The 18,819-nt window shown below is 41.1% G+C and overlaps 1 protein-coding gene across 1 annotated transcript in view; it reads left to right on the forward strand.

Annotated features, from left to right (window-relative positions):
• The window catches only part of mtmr12 (myotubularin related protein 12), a 78,852-nt gene that overhangs the window by 19,742 nt on the left and 40,291 nt on the right, over window positions 1–18,819 (forward strand). The window contains exons 3-13 of the mRNA XM_080532371.1: window positions 959–1,098; window positions 2,847–2,919; window positions 6,101–6,234; window positions 6,329–6,419; window positions 10,617–10,740; window positions 11,483–11,558; window positions 11,816–11,913; window positions 13,031–13,155; window positions 14,187–14,265; window positions 14,376–14,446; window positions 16,683–16,852. Coding sequence (XP_080388497.1) covers window positions 959–1,098; window positions 2,847–2,919; window positions 6,101–6,234; window positions 6,329–6,419; window positions 10,617–10,740; window positions 11,483–11,558; window positions 11,816–11,913; window positions 13,031–13,155; window positions 14,187–14,265; window positions 14,376–14,446; window positions 16,683–16,852 — 1,181 coding nt within the window. The remainder of the gene's footprint in view (window positions 1–958; window positions 1,099–2,846; window positions 2,920–6,100; window positions 6,235–6,328; window positions 6,420–10,616; window positions 10,741–11,482; window positions 11,559–11,815; window positions 11,914–13,030; window positions 13,156–14,186; window positions 14,266–14,375; window positions 14,447–16,682; window positions 16,853–18,819) is intronic.

The raw sequence follows: 18,819 nt of genomic DNA on the forward strand, positions 1-18,819 counted from the left end.
GTCACCTTTACAACAAGGTACAACTTGTAAGGATCATGCATTCGTGGAATGAGCAACACAGCTAAACGTGTGGGTAGCGGCCCAAAAATATTTGCCAAAATCCTCGATATTCTTCTGTTGGTATTCACTCTCGTTTTGAGTTGCTTGGTGGATTGGATGATTGCACTCTCCCACAGTAATAAGGAAAAAACAACACATATTGGCCATTTTTACACTTAAATTAATTTTACATTGTCAGGGACCTCAGTAGTGTGTGGAAGATCCATACGCAGTCACAACAGCTTGGCACCTCCTCCTCATGCTGGTCACCAGCCTGGTCACACACTGCTGTGGGACAGCATCCCATTCCTCAACTAGGATTTGCCGCAAGTCAGCCAACATGGTTGCGTTGGTCACTCTGGCACGTACAGCACACCCAAGCTGATCCCACAAGTGTTCAATTGGGTTGAGGTCTGGACTCACGGCAGGCCATTCCACCCTCTCCACTCCCAAATACTGGAGGTGCTCTGTGATGATCCTGGCTCTGTGGGGGCGAGTGTTGTCATCCTGGAGGATGGAGTTAGTTCCCAGATTCTGGAGATATGGGATCGCCACTGGCCCCAGAATATCATTCCTGTCAATTAGGTGCCATTCAGGTGCCAGTCACACACCTGTGACTGACATACACCTGCCAGCACTTGAAGCTCAAAACGAGAGTGAATACCAACAGAAGAATATTGCAGGGGATTTTGGCAAAAAAAATTGGGCCGCTACCCACACGTTTAGCTGTGTTACTCATTCCATGAATCTATGATCCTTACAAGTTGTACCTTGTTGTAAAGGTGACTAATCAGGCTTTCCAACGATATAACATACAATACCAATTGGTATTATTAAAGGGGAGGAAGAATCGACTGAAATAACGTTTCCAAACTTTTTTTGAGGAGTTTATATATGTGTGTGTGTGTGTGTTTTCCAGGGGAGGTGGTGTTCTGCAGCGCCAGCACCGTGCTCAAGGTCACCCGTGACGACCTGTCCCAGCGAGGCGTGTTTGGCACGCTCCTCTGCACCAACTTCCGCGTGTCCTTCGTCAGTGACGAGGCTCCGTCAGAAGAGACGGTGAGGATAAGGGAAAAGGACACGGTCACCATACAACAGCCTGCCCTGCGTGTAGTTAGCGGTAGCTTGAGAGACACCATACAACAGTTTGCCCTGCGTTTAGTTAGCGGTAGCTTGAGAGACACCATACAACAGCCTGCCCTGCGTTTAGTTAGCGGTAGCTTGAGAGACACCCCCAGTCACCTGCAGTGTACAGCCTCATCGTGCTTTCCTTTCTTCCTTCCTTGATGTGTCGTCACTGAATGACAGGTGTGATGTGACCACATGAGTCTACGTCATGACAATTCTTGTATAGATCCTGTCTGTTCCTAAATTTCACGTGTTTTTCCATTGATTTGGGGGTTCAGACATCCAGCTGAATCTACACCTCATGGTATGGCCCTGTGAGGCCTGTCAGGGGACTGCTACAACGCGGCCAGTTCTGTTGGGTCAGGGCTGGTGAGAGAAGGAGAGGAAGTCATTTAGAGTATTGCAAGGGAGATGCACCCTTTATTTTGGCATTTGACTTTTCAAACATTGACATAAACCGTCACATCCATGACAGGAAATGTTGAACCCCTGGTCTGGAATGCGTATCATTGTGCCAAAATATGTGACAGCTGTTGGTGAAAAGTGCAACCAGTAGCGGAAGTAATTTTTCTGTTTTTTTACATGTACAGATTGTAAGCTTTCAAATTATGTCATACATTGAAATTGGAGAAAAATCTACTCTAAAAAGTGACTCTAAATGCAACCACAGCTACAAACGCTGCTAACAGCTAGCGGCTAACAAAGCACATTGCTACGAAGGTCTAAACTGTATTTTAATAACGTCACAACATGCTGAGGGAACATACAGTCCTTGCTTTTGAACAGGTCCTAAAATGAAAGTATGGCAAACGAGAACAGTGAATCCAGTCCACAAATTATAAGTATTTAGTGATCGTTAAACTGTTGTTTATTATATCGAGTGGGTACTTCAAGTTCGTTTTATAAAAAATAAAAAAAACGAAAACTAGATATTGTTGACACCATAATTTTTACTTTCACTTTTTGACCCCTTCGAGTGAGCGTGTGGTTTGCAAGTTCACCAGTCGCAGTCACATATACAGTACCAGTCAAAAGTTTGGACACACTTCCCCCATTCAATTAGTTTACCTGTGACTGGTACTGTATGGCCAGGCCCCTTAATGCCTGCCCTCCTGATGGTTTTCTAGAAGTGAAGTGTATCCCAGGAGTCTACTTTATTTGAGTACGTTATTTTCTGGGGCACCCTATCTTTTCCATTACCTCCCCATCAGCGCTGGGACTTAACCAGCCACTCCAGCTCCATGCTCCATGACCTTGTATAAGGAACAAGCTTTCACTCTGGGTCATCATCATCATTACAGAGGCCGTTTGAGGAACTAAGAGTCTGACTCATGGGTAGAGCTGGTTTGTTTTGAGCTCTGCCTTTAATGTGGCTGGCTATAATGACCTTATAAGTGCCATACAGGAACTCCCAGTGTTACTAAATTCAGTGTACTGTAACAGAGAGACCATACGTACTCTTTTTTTGTTTTGCTCCCATATGAAAAGACTACCAGTGTGTGATATTTACTCTATTTTCTCAGTCCTACATCCTACATACTGTGAATAAGGCTCTGAAATGGTGTAAATGTACAGCTGTGTGGCTTGTTCAGTTCAGGCTATATTGTTCCCGTTCCATGTTTGTTTGAAGGTGTCCTCTGTGGCTGAGTCAGTGTGATTTCCTCCCATACTCTACGTAGGCCCAGCTATTCAAGAATAAGCTCTACGGTGAAAATGACATCCCTCTTTCCTGTGTGGATAACATCTATGGAGGTACAGCTGACTGAAACCAGCTTTGACTTCTCTTTACTCTTCAATGCATGTTTCAAAAGTTTAGTGATGAGATTGTCATTGGTATGTTTTAGATTATTCATCTGCTTGCGAAGTAACATACTGTTATATCTTCATACTTAACTTTCTTTATTCAATTTTATTATTCAATGTTCTTCTCACTGCTGCTTCTCCTACAGCTTTTATGCAAAACATACCATCTCAACTTCATAATGTGCAGAGAGGTTTGTTTCAGACTCAATATAATTTATAAAATATTATCACTTAAATGTGCACATTCTAGCTTAAAGGATGCCTAATACGCTTTTTTTTTCATCTCCAAAAAGTTAAACAATTGTTTAACTCAGTCCCATTGGAGTTAAAAAGGAAACTTAACTGAGATTGGAATTTAGGAACTTACAGGGAGTTCATGGGCTGCGTTCGTAAATTCGCTCTGGAAATCTGGTCAGTACTCATGGAATGCCTTTTGTCCAATCAAATGACTTGGCCACTTTAGGATGTAGAACCCCGGGTGCGCTCCGTCGCCTTCAGTGTGAATTTACGAACGCAGCCATGGTGGCCATTCAATCGCTTAGCAACCAGTTGTAGTTGAACATAAAACTAATTTCTAAAGCTGAATTGTAAAAATGTTATCACTTGTAAATTAAATACTTCACGTTGACTATAGTCCTACACTGATTTTCATTTATTAAAGCCGCCATATGGAAGATAGTTTATCACTATTCCTAGTGAAAAATTAGCTACCTAGCTTGGAGTTTCTTATGTCTCGGAATTGATCACTGTCTTTTACAAATAGACTAACTAGAAATACAGCTAGCTATGGAACCATTCTGTTGTGGACAGATTTAAACTAAAATCTATTTCCGCAATTATATTTGGACCTTCGGCTATATTTCTTCTTTTTTTTTTAAAGTTACTTTTCTTTTTAATGACAGATATAGTAGAGATTATGACAGGAAGGATGGGTGAGAGAGAGAAAAGGGATGACATGCAGGATATGTCTGCGGCTGGAATCGAACCGGGAGTCCTATTTAATATTGATAATCTGACTCCAATGTAATTATCACTATGTAGAGAGCGAGAGAGAGAGAGAGAATTAAGGAGCTGTTCCTTAATTCTCTCTCTCTCTCTCTCTCTCATCTTATTGAATTGAACTGATGACATCACAGTTTTGATACCTCAACACATTTGAAACGTAATTTCGATCCCTGGCCACTAGGGATGGACGGTTTCCACTTTTTTAAACCGAGAAACCGTTAATGAAAATAACCGCGGTTTCTCGGTTAACCGGGATTCAAAATGACATCGTTGAGTCGCCAATTTCAAATAATGGACCCCTATACTATACTACTACAATACATTCATGTCGAAACACCGGAAGCACAGTCGCAACACAATTAGGATACTTCCTAGTTTCACAAATATAAGTGGTCGCTGGAATGCAATTTCTATATGATGCAATACATTATTTGTGCATTTATTCATAGCACAAGACTTGTGCTGAATGGTAGGGTCGCACGCAATGCGCACATACTTCAATTATTTATACAGCATATGGATGTTACCTGCCTAAAGGTCTTTGCATACTGATGTGTTTTTTTCGTATGCGCATTTTTAAATCCGTCATCCGGGGAAAAAAGTTACCCACACGAGATCTTGCACACTGACCTCCGATGCGTTTTAATAGAATCTGATGCGTTTTTGTATTATATTGACGTTGTGAAATTTCGCGATATGCAATCTACATTCTAAATGCTTGATTTAGCAAAAGGTACAAACAAATGAGAGCAATATTACTAAAACCAAATGGTAGACTACTTCAGGGGGAAGAACCCCTTTCAACTGTCCCCGGTTGTGAAGAAAATAGCTTTAACGTTTTGGAAATTAACCATAGCCGACTATAATTATAAAAATAACTACCGTATTTTCCGGACTATAAGTCGCTCTGCAGTATAAATCGCATTAGTCAAAAAATGCGTAATGAAGAGGAAAAAAACATATACAAGTTGCACTGGACTATAAGTCGCTATTTAGAAATGTATTTCACAAAATCCAAGACCAAGAACAGACATTTAATCTGGAAAGGCAAGTTATTGAACTACACAATAGCACACAGAACAACAGGCTGAATAGGTGTCCGGTATGTTAACGTAACATTTTAACAGTTATTCAGCTACACAATAGCATAAAGAACATACCTGGGAGGCTGAATAGACTAAATTAACATAACAAGCCAGCGAGTCCAACAAGCAAGTTACCGGTAAGCAAGTTCACCAAGCTCCCGTTAATGTTTCAGTTCATTTCTTCAGTGGTACAGTAGCAGCATATAGTTGTCGCAAGCCCAGAGCACCCTCTCGCGGCTGTAGACGGTAATGTTTACTCCTTGGTTCATGTCAGTCAGTATGAAATTATATATATTTTTATATATAAGTCGCACCTGACTAAGTCGCAGGACCAACGAAACTATGAAAAAAAGTGTGACTTATTGTCCGGAAAATACGGTTTTCTGATTATTTTTTATGAAATGTATTTCATGATGATTTTGTGCCTGTGTCACTTCTTGAGAACAGAAAAAGAAACAGCTATAACCATGCTGAATTATATAACTATATGATGCATTGGCAGTCTGTGACAGTGTGTGCACCTGCCCGGACCCAGCCCTTCTGCCTGAATTTGAGTGCGATGCTGCCCAAATGAATGTTATTGTTTAGTGCTGTACGCTTTCGTAGTATTATATTGTGTGAATTATCACCTGTATGTTGTTTTTCTTTAACTCGACTAACCACCAAGGTAATACTTGACATGTACTTCCATAAGCGTTAATCCAGCTGTCCTGCAGTTCAGAAAATCAAACCTGTTCTGGAAAAAATTAGGACGAACGAATATTTCGGATTATGTGTGCAAGCGTAATTGAGACAACATTAGTTAAAACATTTTTTTTAACGGACGTAAAAAACGTGTCAGTGTGCAAAGACCTTAATGCCTAGAACTTTGATGCGCACACTTGTTACTTGCCGCTTTCATCATTTCATTTAGCCTCTATAGCACAAGTCTTGCATTATGTTGCATAGTCTTGCATAGTCTTGCATTATGTTGCATTATAACAGTTGGTGCCTTTGGAAGTTGAGTTCTAATTCATGATCATTTGTGATGTCTTCTGTAGGTTATGAGGAAAAAAAGAAGCTAATAACAGGTGGCCTTGTAAAGAACAAGTACCCGAAAATCATCATTCACTGCAAAGATCTACGGGTCTTTCAGTTCTCTCTAACTTTCTCGAAAGAGGAAGATGCTAAAAAGGTAAAAGTAGCTGCACTTCTTGCATTTCCTCTTTTTGTCCTTTTTTTTATGATTCAGTAATTGATTTATTTGTACTTTCATGGTCTCCTGACAGATCGTCCAAGGAATTGTCCACCACTGTTTAGAGCCCAAGTCTCTGAAGTGTGTCTTTGCCTTTTCCTACTGTGAAGAGACAGCATCTCCAGGTGTGCAATTGAGTGAGATTGAAGTCAACTCTGTGATGAAGGATACATTCCTAATTGAATGTTATTTTATGATAAGTGAAATATATTATTGTAGGACACTCTAGAAACTGATTCTGACAAATCTGTGATGTGAGGCCAGATGGTTGACATGGCAATATCAATAAGCCAACCCGATCTGTCAAAACAAGGAATCTGGTGGTCAATAGTCTTGCTTCAGGTTATGTTACCCCAAGCAATGAAGCAATATGTGTTCATTCAAGGGTTGGTTTGGGCTTTTTGAACCATATTTATGTATTCTACTTACCAGCAGTGAGTCAATGGTTTAACCCCAAAAAAATTGATACAAAAGGTTTTTCAATGGATTCTGGTAGTATTGGGCGTGCTAAATAACATACTAAAAGTTGACCAAAAGCCTTTCTGGAAGGTGTATTTTCCTAGATTTTTAGTATGTTAGTGAACATGCCCAGAGGTACCAGAATCAGTTGAGAAATCCTTTGCACCATATTCTCAATTTGAGATATAGCCATTTTAATATCTCCACCGCCATCTGGGACGCCATCTTGGAAATGGCGGCTTTCGGGGGGGTCGATTTTGGTCGACTTTTAGTATGTTATTTAGCACGCCCAATACTATCGGAATCCATCGAAAAACCTTTTGTATCAATTTTTTTTGGGTTAAGTGCTTTTTTTTCATAGATTGATTCACCTAAATGGGTACTATTGTGGAACCTGTCTGTGCTGTCATTCATATGGAGCACCTCCACCTGATTCACCATGTTCCTCATGAGCCACAACGCTGCTGCCTGTAGACTGGGCTCCAAGATCAGCTGTGCTAAAAGCACCCAAATAAACTCCACACCATACTGGCAGTCCATCTAAGCTCATCCCACTTTTAATACCGTTACTTTGAAGTCACATGAACATTCAATCGATTGCGTTGTGGTAGAACTTTCTGTCTAAGTATGCATTGTCATGTCACTCCGCACAGAGCAACAGGCTGTAACTCCACTCTCAGACATGTCTTATGTTAGGTATGGTCATGACTCATGTCTTATGTTAGGTATGGTCATGTCTTATGTTAGGTATGGTCATGACTAGGGATGCACGATATGCATTTTTTCCTACCGATACCGATGTTTACCCGCTTCTCGTGGCCGATAACCGATATGATAACCGATATGAGAACAGATATAATTTCACAGTTGATAACCTGTAGTTCATGCACACCTGAAGGTAAGAAAGGCTATGTAGTGAGCAAAGATTGATGATTTAATATTCCATAGTGATCTCACTAAATCTAACTTACATCACTATTGTTAACACAACAAAGAGAACACTTCTGACTCTTCAAATGTTCATTTATTATTTCCTCTAACAAACAGAATCTGTTATAGACAGTGCACAATGCTTTTTTTAGCCAAGATCTGGCCTCCTTTTATGAAAACAAAAAAGGCTCACCTAAGAGTAATTAGATGCGTTGTGCGACCCTCCCTCATCATTGTCCGAGTCTCTCTCATAGCGAGCAGCGGTAAAGCTGTCAATTCCCTTGTCACCCAGTACCGGGAAACCGATGTCAGGGCTATGTGGCACTAAGTCCGCCCAGCATGGTGTCGGTAAACCTGGAGACATGTCCGCGTTAGACTGTGATGGGAGCGTTTCGGCTGCCTTACACAGAAGCGGATCTTCTCCCGACAGGCTAGCCATGCGACTTAGCCGTCAGCGGAGAAGTTTCTTGGGGAACACTGCACAGTGGATACACTCATCGGTAGAGATAACAGCAGCCTGGGCGCGGGTTAATCCCAGACACGCTGCGCACTTAGAGTGAGTGTCCCAGCTAGCCATTGACTTGCTGCACGAGCAGGTCTTCCGGCTAGTCTCGGCTGTGCTAGGTCCGCTAGCCTCAACGTTAGCCATTGCTGGCTAGGGGTTGTAGGCTAGCTGCTAGCAGGCCTCGCTACTTCACCCGTTAGCTTGTCAGCTATCAAGGGAAAACAGAGGGGCCAGGGGAGGGATATTACTATCTACCCGCTACAAGATGTCGTTGTGTTGTAACTCGTAGACCTTTGCCCTCCTCTCCGAACTTTTGTCGACCTTTGCCCTCCTCTCCGAACTTTTGTCGAACATGTGTTGCAAATTGCAAACGCACTATCTGCCTCAGAAACTCTGCAGAATGTCAGACACACCGGGGAAGCTCTCATGTTTCGCTCTCGTCTGTACGCAGGCGCAGCAGCATGAGCGCGGAAACCGGAAGCAGAAATATTTCCGGCTTCATATTATCGTCTCTATATCGGCTAAAATGTTATAAAACCGATAAACATTAATTTCCCATTATCGGGCTGATAAATATCGGTGCCGATAATATTGTGCATCCCTAGTCATGACTCATGTCTTATGTTAGGTATGTTCATGTCTTATGTTAGGTATGGTCATGTCTTATGTTAGGTATGGTCATATCTTATGTTAGGTATGGTCATATCTTATGTTAGGTATGGTCATGTCTTATGTTAGGTATGGTCATGTCTTATGTTAGGTATGGTCATATCTTATGTTAGGTATGGTCATGTCTTATGTTAGGTATGGTCATGTCTTATGTTAGGTATGGTCATGTCTTATGTTAGGTATGGTCATATCTTATGTTAGGTATGGTCATATCTTATGTTAGGTATGGTCATGTCTTATGTTAGGTATGGTCATGTCTTATGTTAGGTATGGTCATATCTTATGTTAGGTATGGTCATATCTTATGTTAGGTATGGTCATATCTTATGTTAGGTATGGTCATATCTTATGTTAGGTATGGTCATGTCTTATGTTAGGTATGGTCATATCTTATGTTAGGTATGGTCATGTCTTATGTTAGGTATGGTCATATCTTATGTTAGGTATGGTCATGTCTTATGTTAGGTATGGTCATGTCTTATGTTAGGTATGGTCATGTCTTATGTTAGGTATGGTCATGTCTTATGTTAGGTATGGTCATGTCTTATGTTAGGTATGGTCATATCTTATGTTAGGTATGGTCATGTCTTATGTTAGGTATGGTCATATCTTATGTTAGGTATGGTCATGTCTTATGTTATGGCCATCTGATAGCTGCACACTTCCAAAGATGTCATTTGTTAATGCAGACTCTGTTCAACTATGGGAAACCCATGAAAAAGTTGTCTAGGATTTAAAAAAAATAAAATAAAATAGCGAATACCACCCTTAAAGTTGTAACACTATAACATTAGTTAGTGTCTAGGTGAATTACAGGCTGGAAGGAAGCCCCAAAGAAGCGCCTTCAAAATGTGTTTTAGCTTCATGGTGGGCCAGCCTCAATTTATTCCAAACAGTTGGCTGGAGGGCTTTCACAGGGAGCTCAGTGGCGTGAAGGGCCCCAACTGTGCCTCTCTTTCAGTGCTGTCTGGCGCTACCTTCCAGAAGGTTATCCCCCTGTTTGCTACGGTAACTTGAGATTGTGAAAGGGACAGAAATGTACTGTAAAGAGATGGCACTAGCCAATGAGAGATTGTATGAGGTGGTTTTGTTTCAAGTGGGAAGAACTGGCTTCCAGCATATTTATTCATCTTAATATCTATTGACATATAAAAAAGATGAATACAAAAATACAGACTTTTTTGGGGGGGTTACTTAAACAGTCAGTGTGCATTTGTTATTTTAGACTGCCAACTGTGAAGATACACAGAATGCATTTTGATGGCATTAAAGGCACTAGACTATAGGATTACAGACGCCCTCTTTTGACTGCAATAGGAATTGCAATGACAATTCTGAATAGTGTCTCCTCTCCCTACCCTTACTCAACTTCTAACTGAAACAATGAATCTGTGAAATAATTTTCATGTTTTTATCTAGCGACTATCTTAGTTTACAAGACCTTGGAACTCGCAAAGAACCTGTTTGAAATGCAGTCGTTATTTCGTTTGGGGATGTTTGCGGAAATGAGCCAGCAAGCAGAGTACACTCGTATTCGCTTAACCTGAAGTTTCAAACAAATCTAAGCAAAACTCAGACAAGGCTGTCATGTGAAAAAGGATGTTTACTAAGGAAAATGATGATTTAGCATGGTTATATAGTAACAATTTCAAGGGGGAAAAGCTACATATTGCACCTTTAAGAGACCTTATTATAAATGACTACTTCCCGTTGGCAGGGACAGGATCCTGTAAAGAAAAAGCCTGTGTGTGTTTTGCAGAGCTGCAGAGGAAACAGAGGACCGTCATGTTTGACTCCAAGGAGGACTGGGCGCAAGACATGAAGAGAACCAAAGGAACCTGCAGATGTGTCACAGAGAACGCCAACTTTGAGCTCTCTCAAAAGTAGGTCTATTTTAGGACATCAGTTGATATGAAATATGAAAGCAATATAATTCACAAAGTATGTAGAGTAGAGGAAAAAGAGTAACATATGATAAATAAACATAATTGATGCTTTGATATATGAATCATGCTATACTGCGTTAATCATGTACTGCCCTAATGTTATTGCTATTTTATTTGTATTTGTTTTGTTTTGCGAGAGACTCCTTTTCAGACAGAGTGTGCTGATAAGTGTAATGTGTTATTTGTGTTATGTTTTGTTAAAAAATGTGAACCTATATAATCCTATGACGGGTCGGATGTGTGGATGAGACTGGAAACAAAACTAAAATGCCAGCTCTTAAGACCTCTTTATTCAAAAACCTTTTTATTAAAAAAGGCCTTTGACTGTTGAACCTGTGTTCATTATTGTGATTTATTTTGTGTTTTTAACTTATTATGTTTTTAGGTTGTTTTTTGTTTTTAACTTATTGGGCCGGTTTCACAGACAAGGCTTAAGCCTAATCCTAGACTAAAAAACATCTTCAATGGAGATTTTACATTGAAAGTGTGATTTAGTCCAGGACTAGGCTTAAGCCTTGTCTCTGAAACCGGCCCATTATGTTTTTAGGTTTTTGTTAGGTTTTTGTTTCCCTAACCCTAATATTTAAAAGCAGTCGGCAGTCGTAAATACCCCAAAAATAAATAGTGAATATTTCCAGTGTGCTAGATAACACCATGTCTGCATGCCTGTTCCCTGCAGGTTGCCCCAGTTTTTCATTGTCCCAAAACATATCTCTGATGAGGATTTAACTACGTTCCAGGGGAAGGGATTACCAGTAGGTGCTTTTTACTCTTGTGTCAGCCAATCAGCTCTGTTTCCTGTATGCGTGTGTACAAATATATAATATACCCCTGGCCAAGGGTACTAAAGAACTATGTATTACAATGATATCACATGCATGCCTCATAAAAAAAGGTAATTTGTTGTATTATTATTGTCGGTACCATCATTGCATTGTACTGAACAGTACATTGTTATATTGATGATCATCAAAGTATCATGTGCGTTTGTGGGCCTGTCTCGTCCTTTCAGATCTGGTGTTGGTCTCACCACAGCGGGTGTGCGCTGTTCAAAACAGCCTCCCTGCCCTTGTTGCAGGAGGACAACCTCCCCCAGGCCTACATGGAGAAGTAAGCCACCAGATCACTTAGATGTTGGTCTTTGTAAAATCACACCATCTGAAGTTTGGCCACTATATTTGAATGTGTTTGACCGTTTGAGAATATAGGCATACAGTTGATGTTGTCCTCTGCTAGTCTTCATATCCTAACACAGTTAGGACCCCAATTGAAATAATCAAGGACCCCAATTGAAATAAGCCAGTGGCTTTCTTGGGTTTTTATCCTGTTAGTTGACCTTGTATGTAATATGTACTTTCATGTACCTACTTCTGCAAATCTTCTAATAAAGTTTTCAATCAATCAATCAATCAGTGATGTTGTCCACTGCTAGTCTTCATATCCTAACACAGTGATGTTGTCCTCTAGTCTTCATATCCTAACACAGTGATGTTGTCCTCTAGTCTTCATATCCTAACATAGTGATGTTGTCCTCTAGTCTTCATATCCTAACACAGTGACGTTGTCCTCTAGTCTTCATATCCTAACACAGTGATGTTGTCCTCTAGTCTTCATATTGTTACGACCCCCTAGATGGTCTAGGGAATAGGGGGGGTAACAATTAAATAAACCGGGGGGACAAGAATCAGAGGAGAAGGGCAATGTAAAATAAACAAGATTTATTGTAGAAACAACAAAAACAGGTTTCCGTGAAACTCTTGAACTAAAATCTACTCTGTAAAAAGAAGAGCGAATTAATCTACAGTATTAATAGTAATAAAGTAAATTAACAGGCCTAGTGGCAATCTAATCTAACTAATCAAGATACAAATAAGACAAACGACTATGAACCTTAAGACTAATAAACACAAAGTACAAAACTAGGATACAAAACTACAGCTGCATGATAACAAAACCAACACAAAACAACTATAAAGTTGTTGTCTGGCCCACTGGCACCGTCACAGTGTCTCTCCCAGGCTTTTATCCTCCCTCCACCCTTGATTGAGGATTTAGCATACCTGTGCTCAATCAGGCCGTCACCATGGCCGCAGGCAGGAGGAAGGACAATCACCTGGGAGAAACAACACAAGAAACAACAACAACGCAAACACCACAGCCGTAACAATATCCTAACACAGTGATGTTGTCCTAGTCTTCATATCCTAACACAGTGTTTCTGTTCCAGGATGTTGACGGCTGTGGCTCATAACTACCTTTTCTCAGTGAAAACAGAAGACCTCTCTGACACACTGCCGACGGTCCTGGACATCCAGCAGTCTTACAACAAGTTCAAACAGTTCTTCCTCATCGGTGAGTTTAGTTGAGGGAAGGTTTCTGCTGTTTTCAGTGGATGTATCAACATAAGATGGTGTCACCGATTTACTTTTCCTTTCCACACAAAATAATTGGCTGAACAAAATCTCTAGACCTGTGATGAACCCCTGTTATGGTATCTGCACAAGCATAGACACATATGAATGAGAAGAATCAATCAATCAATCAATCATGTCTGCTTTAGGATGTGAACAGTTTGGCTACATTCCAAACATTGCTGCAAATGAAATACCTTTTATATTGTATGTTAATGTTCTTTTTATTTAAACAATTTAAAAAGGACAATGTTAACATTACTAATCCTCCTATCCGTTTCTATCCGACCCATGGCCTGCTAACACAACTCCTCACCTTCCTACACTGTCTCTATCTACGCTGTCTCTGTCCAATAAACCTGGTCACAACCTCACAGGGTCTGTCTGTGTGTCTGACCTGGGGTCTGTGTCTGTGTCTGTGTCTGTGTCTGTGTCTGTGTGTGTGTGTGTGTGTGTGTGTGTCTGACCTGGGGTCTGTGTGTGTGTGTATGTATGTGTCTGACCTGGGGTCTGTGTGTGTGTGTGTGTGTGTGTGTGTGTGTGTGTTTGTCTGACCTGGGGTCTGTCTGTGTGTCTGACCTGGGGTCGTGTGTGTGTGTGTCTGACCTGGGGTCTGTGTGTGTGTGTGTGTGTGTGTGACCTGGGGTCTGTCTGTGTGTGTGTCTGACCTGGGGTCTGTGTGTGTGTGTGTGTGTGTGTGTGTGTGTGTATGTCTGACCTGGGGTCTGTCTGTGTGTGTGTTTGACCTGGGGTCTGTGTGTGTGTGTGTGTGTCTGACCTGGGGTCGTGTGTGTGTGTGTGTGTGTGTGTGTGTGTGTGTGTGTGTCTGACCTGGGGTCTGTCTCTGTGTGTGTTTGACCTTTCTTCAATATGTGCCTGCAGAGTAACCCAGTATCCATAGTGTCATATATATTCTAACCCAGTATCCATAGTGTAATATATATTCTCATGTTTGTTTGTTTTTCTTCATAGACAACACAACAGAGTTTTGGATGTCCGATATGAAATGGTTCTCCTCGCTTGACAACTGTGGATGGTTGGACATCATCAGGTCAGCTTGAACTAATGCTCTTCATGGGTTCTGTGTGTGGGGTGATCATGTCGGTGCATGTTGAGTTTTATGACGGATTCTGTTATTGTGGACGTGTGTGTGTGTTGCAGGCAATGTCTCCAAAAGGCTGTTGAGGTGGTGGAGTGCCTGGAGAAGGAGAACACGAATGTTCTTATAATGGGTAGGCTAGAAGAACCTCTAAAAGTCTATCGTTGCTATGGTCGGAGTTGTTTTTTTCCCCACAGTTGTGCTCGTTGAATTATTAATAGAGGAACAATCAGCTGGATAAACAAGTACCAGACAACGAAATGCAGTTTAGCATCTAACCAGGGGCCCATTCCACTAAGGTGGATTATCTTCTAAGCCTCGATAAAGTTCTAATCGGCGATAATGTTAGCTTGCGTTCGGTTCCATCAATGTGGCTCAAATAATTCGCTGCTTGGTTGAGCTCCTTCTGAGTCAGATATAATTAGCCTGGTCGCGAGCAGGCTAAAACACAGGCTATGGTAAGACGCGCATCAAAAAAGCCTCACAGGTGGAAACTAAACCCAGAACGACAGTTCCTCCCTAGGAAATATTAGTTATAATAGATAGATAATTTGATAACATAAATAAATGCGGCGCTCAGGCAACTCAAGATTGGAATTCAAGCCTCAGGTGATTCCTCGAAGGAGGATCAGCCTTGTGTCATCAGTGTTCACAGAAGACAGGCTTACAAATCTTCGATATGGGCGCGTGCACGCAGACATAAAAAGCCCTGAAGAGTCGATCTGTCGAAATGAAGATACTCCACTCTGCAGGGGTACTACATTTGCGCAGCATTCCGAATTATTGATTTTTATGAAGACGGAAAAATAAGATGTAAAATAGTGCAATACTGCCGCAATTAACAAGGCGAGGGAAATGGTTTGGCAAGAAATTGCTGACCGATTAAATGCGTAGGTCATACTAGCCCCAGTTATTGTTATATGTTCATATTTTAATAAATGAATATTACTACTGTGGTGATATCAGCAGCAGGCTACAAACCGTCATATCGCCACAATGGCCTAGTGGTATCGACCGCTGCCACAGGATTTATTCGTCATTTTATATCGGTGGTTCAAATCCCTCTTCAGACGCACTTTTTACTGCATTTCGTTGTCTCATTCTAATCTAAAATCTCATCTAAAAAAGTATGTAGGCTATAAAATGATGGTGCAGGCTAATTTACAAGAACTGACACAATTACAATGGTGTTTGAAGCCTTTGCATGAAATTTTCGGTTAAATGTAAAAAATAAAATAAAAAGAAAGAATGACTTAGTCAAGTCTCGAACACGCAACCTTTGGAACTCCAGTCGGCTGCCTTAACCACTACGCCAGCCAGACCGCTGTGATGACAGCAATGCAAGTTGACAGAATTACTTTTTTTTTTTACACTCTTTTCTTTATTGATCTATCGATCTATCTATCACACAATCAAACTATCTATCGATCGATCACACTTTCAAAATATCAAATTATCTATCTATCACACAGTCAAACTATCTAATCTATCTATCTCGTGTGAAGTGGGAACTAATATTTCCTAAAAGACACATGAGGAACTGTCGTTCGGGGTTTAGTTTCCGCCTGTGAGCCTTTTTTGACGCGCGTCTTACTATAGCCTGTGTTTTAGCCTGGTCGCGAGCAGGCTAATTATATCTGACTCAGAAGGAGCTCAACCAAGCAGCGAATTATTTGAGCCACATTGATGGCACCGAACGCAAGCTAACATTTTCGAGGCTTAGAACTTTATCGAGGCTTAGAACTTTATCGAGCTTCGTGGAATAGGGCCCTGATGTAAACACATGATGTAAACACATGATATAAACACTACACATGATGTAAACACTACACATGATGTAAACACATGATGTAAACACATGATGTAAACACATGACAATGATAGTGATGGGTACAGTATGGTAGTTTAGAGGTACAGTTATGAGCTATGTACAGTTATGGTAGCTTATGTACAGTATGTCATGTACAGATGTATGAAAGAGGCTATATCAAAGAGGTATGTGCAATGTGTAAAGAAATCAGCTGTGACATGTGATGTAGAAGAGATGGTTGGGGTCAGTTCAGGAAATGAGGAAAATCAAACGTGTAGATAATAATAATATTAATAATAATAACCTTTATTTGTATAGCGCTTTTCCTGCAGCTCAAAGTGCTCCAATCATTATATAATCATAATTTAATTATTTAGTCATTTAAAGGCAATATTAAAAAGATGGGTTTTTAGTCTTGACTTGAACATAATGTGCTGAGGTTGCATCCCTAATGTAGTGCGTGCATTCCACAATCTGGGTGCATTCCACAATCTGGGTGCATAAAATGAGAATGCAGCCTCACCAAATGGATATTGATGTTCCTGTCTGGTCTCTCCAGAGGAGGGGGGGGCGGACCTGTGCTGTGTGATCTCCAGCCTGGTACAGCTGATGTTGGACCCCTACTACCGGACCCTGACAGGCTTCCAGAGCCTGGTCCAGAAGGAGTGGGTGGCAGGCAGCCACAGCTTCCAGGACCGCTGTAACCACCTCCACCTCAAGGACAAGGAGGTAGGACGAGTTAGCTCTCTGCACATTAGCACATTGTGCCCCATGTGTTCTTTCAACCTGTCTATGTCTTTGGAGCCAAAGAGGTCCAAGGCTAATGTGCGGAGAGCTGCCCTAGCAAAAATATATAGAGGTCCATTGTTGAAAATGAACGCGCAATAGAAAGCCACAACTCTTCCATTTTACACAAAAACAATGTTTTTTGGGGGGAGTCAGTGAAGTGTTTTTATAGCGTCTTCCCTACTGGAAGCGTGTTTGTTACAGCTCTACTGCGGAGCTGCTACAGTCAGTCCTATCTTTGTACAGTGAGTTTGCCTTTGATGATGGCCATCAATAATATAATGTTTCATTTCACTTCATTATGAATTGTTCTGGGTTCAGTCTCTGCTGTCATCCATCCGTTCTTATCGGTCGTATTTCTCAGGTTTTTCTGCCCAGAAATGACATGCACACAGTGAATATAGAATATCTCCACAATCACAAGGGCCTTCATAATGATCTTGGTATCAAATGAAAGCTAACACCTGTGGGGTGTCTGTAGAAGTCAGAATCAAAATATATGTTACTGTGTCAGAGTAAATAGAGCTAGAACATTGTGTAACATCTCAAATTCACTCTCCGCCTAAAACCCCCCCAGCTTTTAGAGTGAATATCAGCTTGGAAACCTGACTGAATAAGCCCAAATCATCTAGGAATCAGTACTCCAGGGTCTGCGGAGTACTTGTGCCAAATTAGATGCTAGTAATGTGAACCAGTGCAACTTTGTACCTGTTTTAGTACAGGTATATTTAGGCGGACAACCAAATTGTGCCATTTGGAGACATTTTGCCACCATCAGTGTATCAGACTTTCTCATGTAGGGGGTTGAAGCCAAGCATGCTTGGTGTTGCTATGTGACGTGGCTGTAAACAACAGCGTCTCACTCGCTCACTTTTTACCGGTCTAATAATCACCCGGTTTTGACGTTTAGAATGGAATCTAATGAATCGTTTAGAATGGAATCTAATGAATCGTTTAGAATGGACTCTAATGAATCGTTTGCGACATCGATGAACATTATTGATAAAGGTAAGCTCTTTATATCTGTTATATTAAACATAGACCCAAATCTCGGGTCACCGGTGTCACGGTGGATAAGAAGAACTGGTATGAGCGATTAGAAAAGTGAAACGGAACGCAGTCGCGCGCACACAGACAGGGAGACACAGAGAGAAGCAAAGAGAACAGGGGTGTGTGTGTGTGTGTGTGTGTGTGTGTGAGCGAGAGAGAGAGAGAGAGAGAGAGGGAACAAGAGAAAGATTGTTGGCACAATTGCAACATTTTCAAACCAATAATATTTTCCGTGTCATGTCATTTCACGCGACTTTGATCGCGACATAAGCAAGATGGAAATGTATACTGTCACATTGCTAGCTGTCTGCTAGGCTAAGTTAACGTTAGGTAACGTTATGTCCCGTTACATGTGGCCTAATCTCACCGAGTTATATTACTTCGAATCGCTTCACCTAGCAAACAGTATAAGTAAGTAAGTAAAGCAAACAGTATGCCTATCACCTACATATTTATTATGATCAAGCCGCAGAAATGTGTAGCCTTCTGTCTGCTTCCCCTGTCCTCTCTCAGGTATCAGTTCACCCATCAATCCCCATTGTCTATAGTTGAATAAATCAACAATTTATAACACGTTGTCTTTCTAGTTTGTCTTACATTAACATTGCTTTAACAGTTGTCACCCCACACAGTATTAGGCTGTCTGCATTCAGAGCATGGCATACTTGTGTCCTTGCCCTGGGTTTGACTCTGACTCGGCGAAAATTAGCTTCACAATTAGTTAATAATAATGGAAGACTGGACGCTCTCCTGCTTTCTACTGCCGTTTCTACCATGCCAAAATGGTGGCGTTAAGGACCATTGCTCAGATTTCCGGGTTGCGTGACGTCAACTACCGGAGCTGTATAGGCGGTGTTGAA

Source organism: Nansenia antarctica (assembly GCF_963989245.1).
Source record: "Nansenia antarctica genome assembly, chromosome: 5".
Lineage (NCBI taxonomy): Eukaryota > Metazoa > Chordata > Actinopteri > Argentiniformes > Microstomatidae > Nansenia > Nansenia antarctica.